This window comes from Suricata suricatta, chromosome 11 (genome assembly GCF_006229205.1).
Source record: "Suricata suricatta isolate VVHF042 chromosome 11, meerkat_22Aug2017_6uvM2_HiC, whole genome shotgun sequence".
In the NCBI taxonomy this organism is placed as follows: domain Eukaryota; kingdom Metazoa; phylum Chordata; class Mammalia; order Carnivora; family Herpestidae; genus Suricata; species Suricata suricatta.
In genome coordinates, this window is record NC_043710.1 from 14,179,341 (window position 1) to 14,193,160 (window position 13,820).

Consider the following 13,820-nt stretch of genomic DNA (forward strand, 5'->3'; position numbering starts at 1 on the left):
CAACATAATAGTAGCAAATAAAATGCAATAGCATATAAAAAGAATCATCCACTATGATCATGTGGGATTCATTCCTGGGTTACAGGGCTGGTTTAATATTCACAAATCCAACAATGTGATACATCATATTAACAAAAGAAAAAATAAAAACCATATGATCCTGTTGATAGATGCAGAAAAAGCATTTGACAAAACACATCATCCTTTCTTAATAAAAACCCCCAATAAAGTCGAGATAGAAGGAACATACTTAAACATCATAAAAGCCACTTATGAAAAGTCCACAGCTAATATCATTCTCAATGAAGAAAAACTGAGAGCTTCCCCTTGAGATCAGGAATAAGACAGGGATGTCCACTCTCACCACTATTGTTTAATATGGTGCTGGAAGTCCTAGCATCAGCAACCAAACTAACAAAAGGAAATAAAATGTATCAGAATTGGCAAAGATGGAGTCAAACTTTCACTTTTCATACAACAACACGACACTCTACATTGAAAACCCGACCGACTCCACCAGAAGCCTAATAGAACTGTTCCATCAATTCAGCAAAGTCACAGGGAACCAAATCAATGTACAGAAATCAGTTGCATTCCTATACACCAATAAGGAAGAAACGGAAAGAGAAATCAAGAAACTGATCCCATTCAAAATCACACGAAAAACCGTAAAATACCTAGGAATAAACCTAACCAAAGATGTAAAAGATCTGTATGATGAAAACTATAGAAAACTTATGAAGGAAATTGAAGAAAATACAAAGAAATGGAAAAGCATTCCATGGTTATGGATCTGAAGAATAAACATTGTTGAAATGTCATTACTACCGAAAGCAATATACACATTCAATGTAATCTCAGTCAAAATTGCACCAGCATTCTTCTCAAAGCTAGAACAAACTATCCTCAAATTTTTATGGAACTACAAAAGACCCCGAATAGCCAAAGTTATATTGAAGAAGAAAACCAAAATGGGAGGCATCACAATCCCAGACTTTAGCCTCTACTGCAAAGCTGTCATAGTCAAGACAGTATGGTATTGGCACAAAAACAGACACACAGACCAATGGAATAGAATAGAGAACCTATAACTTGACCCACACATGTATGGCCAAGTAATTTTTCACAAAGCAGAAAAGAATATCCAAGCAAAAAAAAAAAAAACAACCTCTTTAACAGATGGTGCTGTAAGAACTGGACAGCAACATGCAGAAGAATGAAACTAGACCACTTTCTCACACCATATGGAAAAATAAACTCAAAATGGATGAAGGACCAAAATGTGAGACAGGAAACCATCTCTAGGAGAAAGCAGGAAACAGCCTCCTTGACCTCAACCAGAGCAATTTCCTACTTGACACATCCCCAAAGGCAAGGGAATCAAGAGCAAAAATGAACTATTGGGACCTCATCAAGATGAAAAGCTTCTGCCCAACAAAGGAAACAATCAATAAAACTAATAGGCAACCTATGGAATGGGAAAAGATAGTTGCAAATGACATATCGGATAAAGGGCTAGTATCCAAAATCTATAAGAAGCTCACCAAACTGCACACCCAAAAAATGAATAATCCACTGATGAAATGGACAGACGACATGAATAGACACTTCTCCAATGAGGACATCCAGATGGCCAACAGACACATGAAATGATGCTCAGTGTCACTCATCATCAGGGAAATACAAACCAAAAACACACTGAGATACTACCTCATGCTGATCACAGTGGAAACAATGAACAAATCAGAAGACTATAGATGCTGGTGGGGATATGTAGAAATGGGCGCCCTCCTACACTGTTGGTGGGAATGTAAATTGGTGGAGCCACTCTGGAAAACAGTGTGGAAGTTTCTCAAAAGACAATAGAATTCCCCTATGACCTAGCAATAGCACTGCTGGGGACTTACCCAATGGGTACAGAAGTGCTGATGCATAGGGGCACATGTACCCCAATGTTCATAGCAGCACTTTCAACGATAGCCAAATCATGGAAAGAGCCTACATGTCCATCAACTGATGAGTGGATCAAGAAGATGTGGTTTATATATACAAGGGAATACTACATGACAATGAGAAAGAATGAAATCTGGCCATTCATGACAACATTTATGAAACTCGAGGGTGTCATGCTAAGTGAAATAAATCAGACAGAGAAGGACAGATACCATATGTTTTCACTCATAAGTGGAACAGGAGAAACTTAACAGAGGACCATGTGGCAAGGGAAGGGGGAAAAATAGTTGGGGAAAGGGAGGGAGGCAAACCATGAGAGACTCTTGAATCCTGAGAAAAAACTGAGGGCTGATGCGGGAGTGGGAGAGGGCAAGGGCGGTCATGGGCATGGAGAAGGATACTTGTAGGGATGAGGACTAGGTGTTATATGGAAACCAACCAGACAATAAACAATAAAAGAAAAAATTAAAATAGAAACAGTACTATGTAATGTGAATATATTTAAAAATTTTTGAGGAATAATTTTAAAAGTATATTCAAGACCTGTATATAAAAATTAGAAAACGCTTCTGAGAGAAATTTTACACAAAAATAGAGAGATATAACTTGTCATTGGGTTACAAGATTGCATTTTCACCACATCATTGTATGTTTTTAATACAATTCCAATAAAAGTTTCAGCAAAATTTTTACAGAATTGAACAATTCTATTCTGAAATTTATATAGAAATATACAGCTTTCAAGTAATCTGGAAGATAAATCACTTTCAGAAAAAAACTACCACATAGATTGAGTACTTACTCTACATAATTTCAGGGATTGCTATAAGGCTTTCATGATTAATGCTGTGTGGTATTGACAATGGGGTAAACACTGAGACCTTGAAACCAATAGAATGCCCAGCAATAGTCCTAATTATGTGACTTTTCAAAAAATGTCAAGTAATGAAATGAGGAAAGTATAGGCTTTTCCACAAATTATACTGGATTAATTATATGTCCATATGAGAAAAAACATTAATCTTAACCACAATCTCACTTCATACCATGCACAAAAATTAACTCAAAATGAGACAGAGATCTACATGACAATGTTAAATATCCATAGTTAAATCCATAGAAATTCTAGAAGAAACCTTTTTGGTCTTAAGGATACATCAATATTTATTAGAAATAAAACAATAATCATAAAAATTAATAATTAGTATTTGTCAAAGTTTTTAAACTGCTGGTATTCAAGTAACACAATGTTTATAAAATGAACACTCGGGGCACCTGGGTGGCTCAGTGGGTTAAGCAACCGACTTCGGCTCAGGTCATGATCTCTCAGTTTGTGTGTTCGAACCACGCATCTGGCTCTGTGCTGACAGCTAACTCAGAGCCTGGAGCCTGTCTTCAGATTCTGTGTCTCCTTCTCTTTCTTACCCTCCCTTGCTCACACTGTCTTTCTCTCTCTCTCTCTCTCTCTCCAAAATAAATAAAAACATTAAAAAGTTTAAAAAAATTAAAATTAAAATGAACACTCAATCTATGGACTAGGGGAATATTTTGTATGTATACATAACATATATATGACAAAGACCTGTACTATATATAAAACACAATGATAAGGAAACCAGAATGCTTATTTTTAAATTATGCAAAGGACTGGAACAAAACTACACAAGAGAAGGTTTACAAATGGCCAATAATATGAAAAAAATCTCATTATCAGCCATCAGGGAAAGAAAATTAAAACCACAGCAATATATCACCACACCTCTCCTAGAATGATTCGAAGAAAAAACTAACAGTACCAAGTGACAAAGATGTGAAACAACTAGGACTCTCCACTATGTTCTGGTACCTCTCCACATTTTCAATGTTGCCTAATGTTCCACACTGACCAGACCATAAGGCCCAAAGATGACTCATTGGGAGCCTTTAGAGTTTTTATTCACCTCATACCTTCCTGATGCATGTGAGAAACACCTTTTGAAGTCAAGATCTTTAAAACGCTGTCATGATCTTATGCCCTAATCGATTTAACTCTCAAGTAAGTCTTAGCAGGTTCCAAAAAAGTTTTACTATTGCTAATGAGACAGAAGTTCTCTCTGTGACATGAGCCAACATTGATTATATCACAAGCCCCCACACTGGGACTTATGGTAATTTTCCATTCACAGGACATGCAGGTTTCTTAGAAACCAAGTTTTATGCAGAGAAAGGGAATTCTCTTGTGTTAGGTTCAAAGTACAGGGAATGCAACGACCTATTAAAAATTGGAGTATGTCAAACATGTCTCTTTAGCAAGGCTTTAACACAAAGCCTTTCCATCTAGGAGATAATTAATTCCTGGGAGAGAAAGAGGCAGCTACAAGACAAGGTCCTTGAGCCTTTATGGAAACCTCTTTAAATACCCATCCAGTGCAAGTTGAAAATTATTTCTGTTGATCACATTTTCTGGAGCAAGAATCATTATGGTTTGAATGACCCAGTTGAATGTGTTTACCCCGTGCTTTTTACTTCTGGTTTATGGAACCAATGGTATCTATAGATCTTTTCTCCATAGTTTTACAAGAGAATTCATTCTAAATTAAAATCCCATGTGTTCTGTAAAAACTTTTTGAGGCTTTAGGCTAAAAGGGAAGCTTTTGACTTATAAAAACACTTTATTAAAACCTGATAATTTGAAAATTATTTGAGGAGACTCTAAGTGTGTCATGTCTTTCATATTGAAGGTAACTTGTCCAGAGAAGGTGAAGTTGAAGATGGTATTATTTCCAAAACCTTCCAAACATCATGATGATCTTCTATACTGTAAGGTAAGTTTTTAATATCACTGATGCATCTTAAAGATTTTTACTTTCCATATTCAATAAACATTGGTTCAGTCCCTTCAAACATAGAAATAGAGAATTTCATCCTCACTCCATTTCTTCAAAAGATATTTGGTAAATATTAACCTAAGTTGACAGATAAAAACTTTGAACTTCATAGAATTTAAGCCAATTGGAGGACCCAGCTCTCTGTCGACAGGCCACATACTTTTGCAATAAGGTGTCTAGCTTAATAGTCTAGATTAGCTATGAGAGGAATAACAAAATATAAATACACATCTCACATAGAAAAGACCTAAGTATGAATATAAAAGACATATATCATCAGCAATTTAGTCCAAGCATGCGGGGAAAATCCTTTCTGGTAACAAAAACTATGGATAATTGAGTCTGTATGCCTTATTTAAAAGTAAAATTAGAGTTGATTTTACCTGAACCGCTGGCATAACTAATCTTTGCATGATTATCACTCAAAATGTCAATCAGTGTTATATCCTAGATGCATAAACAGGTTAAAAATAGATGAACGTTCTCTGTGTGCACAACCTTGTGGTGATATGTTCAAATATGTGTCTTCAATCAATTCTCATAAAAACCTGTGAGATGGATGTTATTAATCTTGCCTTATAGGTGAGGAAACCAGGATGTTATGTGCTAGAAATATACTCCAGATCGAAGAATATGTAAGAGGAATGAGGATTCTAATCTGGTCTTTTTGATTTTCAAACCAAAATACTCAACAACAATGGAAATCCTTTTCAATGTTTTGCAGATGTTTTGCTTTGCAAGTGAATTATAATAGGGAGAACTAGATCTGAGGGAGAAATCAAGATATAAAGATTATGTAATGCCACATTTTATTTGACATTTGGGAGTTCAAACATGTCAGTGTGTGTGTGTGTGTGTGTGTGTGTATGTGTGTGTGTGTGTGTGTGTGTGAGTGTGTGTGTGTGTGTCTGCTAAAGAAATCATCTTATATACGCTTGCCTCCAAAGTAGTAATAAAGGAATTATAATTATGATAGTCATATAAGGAGGACACTACTAGTTCAGTGTTGTTAGTTATGAGGATAGAGAGCATGGGTAAGATTTTTAAGAAAAAAATTAACAAGTATTCTTCCAACTAACCTTGGTTCTGTCCTTAATCAGCATCTTGATATTGGCAGGATCTTTAACTTCTCATGTTTCTATTAAATAATTTATAAAATAAGTATTAAAAAATAGCAGTAATTATCTTACAGGTTTCTTGTGGAGATTAAATCAGGAAATGTCTCCAAAAACTTAGAGACACTAAATATTTAATTTTAGTTAATATTACTGTTATTATTACCATCAACATAAGTCTCTGATACTGATTCCTTATCCCAAAAATGGGTGAGATAATACCAACCACACAGAATGTTATCAACATTAAGTAGGATCATATGGACAGAATACTTATTACTATGGCATAAATATAGAAATCAGTTATTAACGTACATACAAACTATTAGCAATTATACTGTTATTGCATTTAGACAATAAGAATTATGAATTATATTTTATAGTAGCTTTGGTATACTGTCTTTACATACCCACCCCCCATGCCCTGTTACTCCTATGTCAACTATCATAAATAATCTCCTAACTGGGCTTTCTATCTCTGGTTTCCATCTCCTTACTGAAACTCACCCAACTTCATCTAAGACACAGTAAGATCTTTACTAAAATTATATCCCTTATTACCCCCTTTCTCAAATTCATCTTCATTTTTCTTTTTTTTAATTTTTTTAAAAATATTTTATTGTCAAATTGTTTTCCATACAGCACCCAGTGCTCTTCCCCTCAAGTGCCCTCCACCATTACCACCACCTCTCTTCCCCCCTCCCCCCTCCCCCCCAACCCTCAGTTCATTCTCAGCATTCAATAGTCTCTCAAGTTCTGCATCCCTCTCTCTCCCCAACTCTCTCTCCCTCCTCCGTTCCCCCTGGTTCATCTTCATTTTTCCACTTGTATTTTCAATTGTATTCTCAAAGATTAAAGGGTAAATTCCTTAATTTTGCACTCAGAGACTTTACATCATGTTCCACCTCTTTTTTCTTATTCAGTTACCACTATGTGTATGATTCAATGCTTCCTGTTATGCTTAGCCATCTCAGGTGATGCACAAATACGGTCTTCTAATTGTTTATAAAAGTTTCTCATGTCTATTTGCAACAGAATATTCATCCAGAAGATAATTTAAGTAATATCCAAGAACTCAGAACTTATTTTCTATCTGAACAAACATCATGAGGATTTATGAGTTAGTAGAGTCTAGGAATTTATTATTTACTACATGAAGAAGCTTAATAAGGTTAAGGCTGTATTTAATCACAAAAAAACCTTTTTCAGGTAATGTAATGAAACATGATATGAAAAAATGGAGAATAGGAACAACGTGACAGAGTTTGTTCTACTGGGACTCACAGAGAATCCAAAGATGCAGAAAGTCATATTTGTTGTGTTTTTGGTCATCTACATCGTCTCTGTGGTAGGAAATGTTCTAACTCTGGTCACTATCATTTCCAGCCCATTATTGGAGACCCCCATGTACTTTTTCTTGGCCTGTCTCTCCTTCATTGATGCCTGCTATTCTTCTGTCAATAACCCTAAATTGATCGCAGATTCACTCTGTGAAAAGAAAACCATCCTATTCAATGCATGTATGACCCAAATCTTTGGGGAACATTTCTTTGGAGGTGCTGATGTCATCCTGCTTACTGTGATGGCCTATGACCGCTATGTGGCCATCTGCAAGCCCCTGCACTACAGGACTATCATGAGTCGGCGGGTGTGTGGCCTGCTAATGGGAGTGGTGTGGGTGGGAGGCTTTCTTCATGCAATCATACAGATCCTCTTCATCATCCCATTACCTTTCTGTGGCCCTAATGTCATAGATCACTTTATGTGTGATCTGAACCCTTTGCTCAATCTTGCCTGCACTGATACCCACATTCTAGGGCTCTTCATTGCTGCCAACAGTGGATTCATCTGTCTGTTAAACTTCCTCCTCTTAATGGTCTCCTATGTGGTCATTCTGCGCTCCCTAAGGAACCACAGCTTGGAGGCAAAGCGCAAAGCCCTCTCCACCTGTGTCTCTCACATCACGGTGGTTGTCTTATTCCTTGTGCCCTGCATATTTGTGTACATGAGACCCGCAGCTACTTTATCTATTGATAAAGCAGTGGCAGTGTTCTACACTATGGTAACTCCGTTGTTAAATCCCTTAATCTATACCCTAAGAAACGACCAGATGAAAAATGCCATTAGGAAATTGTTTAGTAGGAAAGCTATTTCAGGGGATAAATAAATATTCCTGGAGCACAACATTGCTTCAACTGAAGCAAGGATCAAAAGGACATTTTGGATCATCTCAGCAAGGAATACTTACCAAATTAAAAAAAAAACTGCTATGAATTATACATTCTACATTGAGTGGAGCAGAAATGTGGGCAAGAGAAAGAAACCATAAACATGGACTATATATGTATATGTATATGTGTGTCGTGTTATATATATATATATATATATATATATATATATATACACATTATTTGTAAATCCCTGCATATTCTTATTTATACTTCTCTCATTTTTATACATCAGGGCTGACAGTAATACGGTGTCCATAAAATTAAGTCAAAAACCTATCATAGGGTTTTAAAAGCAAAGGGCCATATAACAATGATTGGGCCAAATTTCAATTTCCTTGCAGATTTCGGAGCCATTTCGAGTTGTTCATATCACCCCTTGTAGACTTCTTACCCATTAGAAAAGATGACTTAAGCAAATGAATATTTTATTACTTCACAAGAATATCTATTTACTAAATAAAGTCACATTCTCTAGTACTGGACTACTTGCTAAAACAGTTTCTACAGTAGGGTTTAATATCTGGTGCACAATAGATATTGAATGAATGAATAATGGCATAAAGGAAGATGAATAAAGTGAATAAAATGTATAACCTATAAATAATACTGGAGACAAGGGGCTTTTTCCTACTTTTATCTGATAAAGACTCTGAGAATCCTAGCTAGATCTCTGAGAGAAATGAGAACTTCTTTTTAACTCCTGCTTAACCTGTGTAATTAGAATCAATTTGAACTCTGATTCTCAGTAAAGGAGCAAATAGCTTACCTTGATATTCCCCATGCTCTCAGCAAGATTTCATCATCTTATGATCATAGGGTGTTTATGTTATTTTTCTCTGTTAATTAGTTTACTTCTTGGTAACATTTCATTATGAAAAGATGCTTTTAAAAATATGTGGCTCCATTTATACACAAAACAACTTCAGGATAAATATATTCCATTCAATTCTTCCATCCCTCACTCATTAGTCAACAGAAATTTCTTGAGCCCAAGGGTACATCAAACACATTGATCATTGCTCTGGATTCAGTGGTGAATAGAGAAGGACCCAGACCTTGCCTTCACAGGGCTTAGGATCCACTGACAGACACTGATAGGGGGCAGAAAATGACAACACCATGTTAAAGATGGTAAGATAGTGGCAGCACAGATGTTATGCAATCATGTTTGGGGGACACAGACAAAGACTTGAGGGTTCAGGAAGACTTCCTAGATGAAAACACATCTAAAATGGACACAAAGCATGAAAGAGAATCATCAGTGTGAAGAGGCACCTGTTGGGGTGAAAGTATTCTAGGAAAGAATCCAGAACAAAGGCTATCAGGTGAAAAAGAATAGGCAGAAAATCTTATTATTTCGATATGGTTGTGGGTATTAATTCATCTATTTATTCAATAATTAATTACTGAGCCCCTTCTGTGTGTCGGGTTATAAGCTGAACACTGAGCTTGTAAATGTCTAATTAGTGAGATATGAAACTGGCAAGTTCGTGACAGAGAAGATCAAGAGGAATCTGGTAAGTGTGTTAAAGTTGAGTGCTTGTACCATGGGGAAGACAGTGAGAGGTGCTTTCACATATTTCATGGCCTGATAGCTCATTTCTTTTTGTGCTGAATAATACTCCACTGTCTGGTATCACACAGCTTATCTCTCCTACCTACTGAAGGACATCTTGGCTGCTTTCAATCATTTTGACAGTCATGAATAAAGCTTTATTAATAAATATCTGTGTGTAGGTTTTTTGTATGGACGTAAGTTTTCAACTCCTATGGGTAAATATCAAGGAGTGAGTTCCCTGGATTCTACAGTAAGAATATGACGGTTTGGGAAGAAACTGACAAACTGTCTTCCCAAATGGCTGCACCATTTTGCTTTCCCACCAGCAATGAATGGAATTCCCCTTGCTCCAGATCCTCTCCAGCTTCGTTGGTGGCATTGTCCCATATTTTAGCCAATCTAATAGGTTTATTGTGGTAAAACATTCCTTGAGTCATCCACTTATCCAGAATGTACAGATGAATTAATAAAAGAAGACTCAGGAAGTTGAAGCAAATTGGTCAAAACCTCACAATTAAAATATGGCAGGGTCAGAATCTATGCCATGTTTGACCTGGCATAAACCTCAGCCCCGTCTGAGTTCAAAATAGTGTGCTTTGCTCAACTTATGTTGAATTCTACAGACAATACTGCTCTTATATAAAGTTAGATTTTATTCCAAAGACAATGGGCTATTACCCACAGTTTCTGAGGAGGGAGAAGTGGGATCATAGTTGTCTGTTAGAATGCTGGCTCTTTCATTCTTCAAGTCTGCGGACTCACATTTAACAGGAAGACCCTTTATAGTTCAGATTCAAATATGAAAGTCAGATTTCTGGATGGGATCGAGTGACTGACAGCAGACATGCATTTTTAACATGAAAAGGTGGAAAAGATGAAAAACAGAGAATCATCTCTGAAGAGACTGGAGAGCTACTAAGGGGAGAAGAACTAGAAGGAAAGGAATTGAAATGGGGAGGGTGAAAACAGAGCTGAGGTGAACGGCAACCACCACCTTTACCCTGAGAATTGTCATTTCTGGGCACCAGGTGGAACTGAGTATCCAAGTTCTTTTTATTTTTATTTTTGAGAGAGAGAGAGAACTAACAGTGAAGGGACAGAGAGAAAGTAGGCAGTGAGTCCCAAGCAGGCTCTTTGCTGACAGCACAGATCCCAATCGGGGGCTCCAACTCACCTATGGCAAGATCATAACCTGAGCTGAAGTCAAGAGTCAGACACTTAACTGACGGAACTATCCAATGCTCCAAGGCTCTAAATTTTATACACATTTTCAGCTACTACTGGGACATATAGGAATCAGCAGAGCTTTGGTCAGAAATCTAGAGAACCTCAAAGATACATCAGTTTTTCCCTTGATTCATTTGTGAAATATTGAAAACACATAGCGCAACCAGGAGGAAAGTGGAGACTCTTTGAAAAAAAATAACAATGTAGTGTATAATTTTATTACCCTCCTCATTCACCATAATATTTTAGAGGTTTATCATGTATTGTGGGTAGTTCCTCTTCATTACTTAATAGTATTCACTGTATGGCTCTACCATATTTGGTATACTTATTCACTTGTTGATGGACTTCTGAAATATGTACAGTTAATGGCCATAATGAATGATGCTTCTGTGAACATTCATGTACAAGTCTTAGTGTGGAGATATATTATCCCTTCCTCTTGGATTGATACTAATAAGTTAAATTGCTGGATTATATGTTAAAACTTTAGCATTTTAAACGTGGTTGTGCCATGTTATGTTTTCATCAGCAATGTATGAGAGTTCCCCATTTCTCCACAACCTGACCAAAACTTGGCATTGTCCATCTTTTTCAATTCAGTATAGAATTGTTCAAAATATTCTCTTACAACTTGTAATTTCTGTAGGGTCTACAGAAAGAGTATACCATTCATTTTTTTAAATATAGTTTATTGTCAAGTGGGTTTCCATATAACACCCAGTGCTCTGCCCCACAAGTACCCTCCTCCATGACAATCATCCCCCTTTTCTTTTCCCCCTCCCCCTTCAATTCTCAGTTCGTTTTCAGTATTCAAGAGTCTCTCATGATTTGCCTCCCTTCCTCTCCCCAACTCTTTTCCCCCCTTCCCCTCCCTATGGTCCTCTTTTAGGTTTCTTCTGTTAATCTTATAAGTGAAAACATATGGCATCTGTCCTTCTCTGCCTGACTTATTTCGCTTAGTATGACATCCTCGAGGTCCATTCACATTGCTACCATTGGCAAGATTTCATTCTTTCTCATTGCCATGTAGTATTCCATTGTATAGATAAACCCCCATCTTCCTGATCCATTCATCATTTTTGACACAATTTTTATTATTTCCTGTTTTGTTTGTTTGTTTGTTTGTTTGACTTACTGATTGGCTAGCATCTTTAGTATAATATTGAATAATATTAATTTAAATTGGTGATAATAAGGGGTGCCTGAGTGGCTCAGTAGGTTAAGTGTCCAGCTTCGGCTCAGGTCCTGATCTCATGGTTTGTGAGTCTGGGCCCCACATTGGACTTCACACTGATGGTGCAGAGCCTGCTTGGGATTCACTTTCTTTCTCAGCCCCTTTTCCACTCTCTCTCTCAAAATAAGTAAACTTAAAAAAATTTTCTTTAAGTTTAAACTAGTGATACTAAGTGTCACTTCTTGATTTCAAAGGAATAACTTATAGTATTTCACAGTTCAATATGTTGTTTGTTCTGAAATATTTATATGTGGGGCCACTTGGTGGTTCAGTTAGTTAAGCATCTGACTTTGGCTCAGATCAAGATCTCATGGTTTGTGAGTTCAAGTTCTGCACAGGGCTCTGAGCGGACAGTGAAGAGCCTGCTTTGGATCCTGTCTCCCTCTCTCCACTGTTCCCCAGATTGGTTCTCTCTCTCTCTCTCTCTCTCTCTCTCTCTCTCGATAAGTAAACATTAAAATTTTTAAGTAATTATTTAAAATATTTATAGATGATACTTTGGGGATTAAGATACAGTTAGGTTTATTTTCAAGTTTTTATTTAAATTCCAGTTAATCTTCAGTGTAGTATTCATTGAATGTGTAGAGTTTAGTGATCCAACACTTACATACAACACACAGCACTTTGGCTAAGATCATGTATATTTACAGTTAGGAGTTAACAAATCATCTATGCATGCCATAATGTAGTTTTTGTTTTAACATAAGCTGGAAGGGCGCCTGGGTGGCTCAGTCAGTTAAGCATCTAGCTTCACCTCAGGTCATGATCTCACAGTTCCTGAGTTCGAGCCCTGCGTCAGGCTCTGTGCTGACAGCTAGCTCAGAGCCTGGAGCCAGCTCCAGATTCTGTGTCTTCCTCATTCTCTGACCCTCCCCTGCTCGCTCTGCCTCTCAAAAATAAATAAAAAACAAAGAATTTTTTTAATATAAGCTAGAAATTTACCTCTAAGCGTTGGTATCTTTTATTGATAAATACTATCTTTTTAGTTTTATTTTTATTTATTCTCATTTCTATTATGATTTTCACTTATTTTAAAAAGTGCCTAAATTACCATATATTTGAGACTTAAAGTTGCATTTATTTTTTTTCCTACTTTAACTGAATTATCATCAGAGAAGTTTCCCTTAATGTTGGAGATAATTTGACACTTGTTGAGAATAAATTTGTAGCATCAAATAAGATGGGTTCTTCTAAATAACTTCTATTCACTCACAAGCTGATGGGTGTAGCACTTTTTATATATCCATAGTTTGCTGCTTATTATTTTGGATCAAATCCTGTATACCTTTCTATATGAATACACATTCAAATTTGTAGATGTTTAATTGCTGAAAATTATATCGATTTTTAATAATTTTAAGAATTGAGATTGGCTCTTGTCTTAAAGTCTATTTTGTTTTATATATACACATATATACTTATATAACGATAAAAATCATATACATAATTTCTTCAAATACCACTGCATTTTGACTGTTCTAACATCTTCATGCCTTTATTTTTAATGTTTACAAGGCCTAGGGGTTAGGTGCATCTTTTGTAAAAAGCACATATCTGGGACACCTGGGTGACTCAGTCGGTTAAGTGGCCAACTTCGGCTCAGGTCATGATCTCATAGTTTATGAGTTTGAG

General features: G+C 36.4%; 1 protein-coding gene and 1 pseudogene across 1 annotated transcript; both read left to right on the forward strand.

Moving 5' to 3' along the window:
- The first annotated feature begins 7,172 nt into the window (after positions 1–7,172).
- Positions 7,173–8,102, forward strand: LOC115271653 (olfactory receptor 4C46-like). The gene has a single exon (XM_029914565.1). The coding sequence runs from the start codon at positions 7,173–7,175 to the stop codon at positions 8,100–8,102; it is 930 nt and encodes a 309-aa protein (XP_029770425.1).
- A 1,183-nt stretch (positions 8,103–9,285) lies between these two features.
- The window catches only part of LOC115272450, a 5,626-nt pseudogene continuing 1,091 nt past the window's right edge, over positions 9,286–13,820 (forward strand).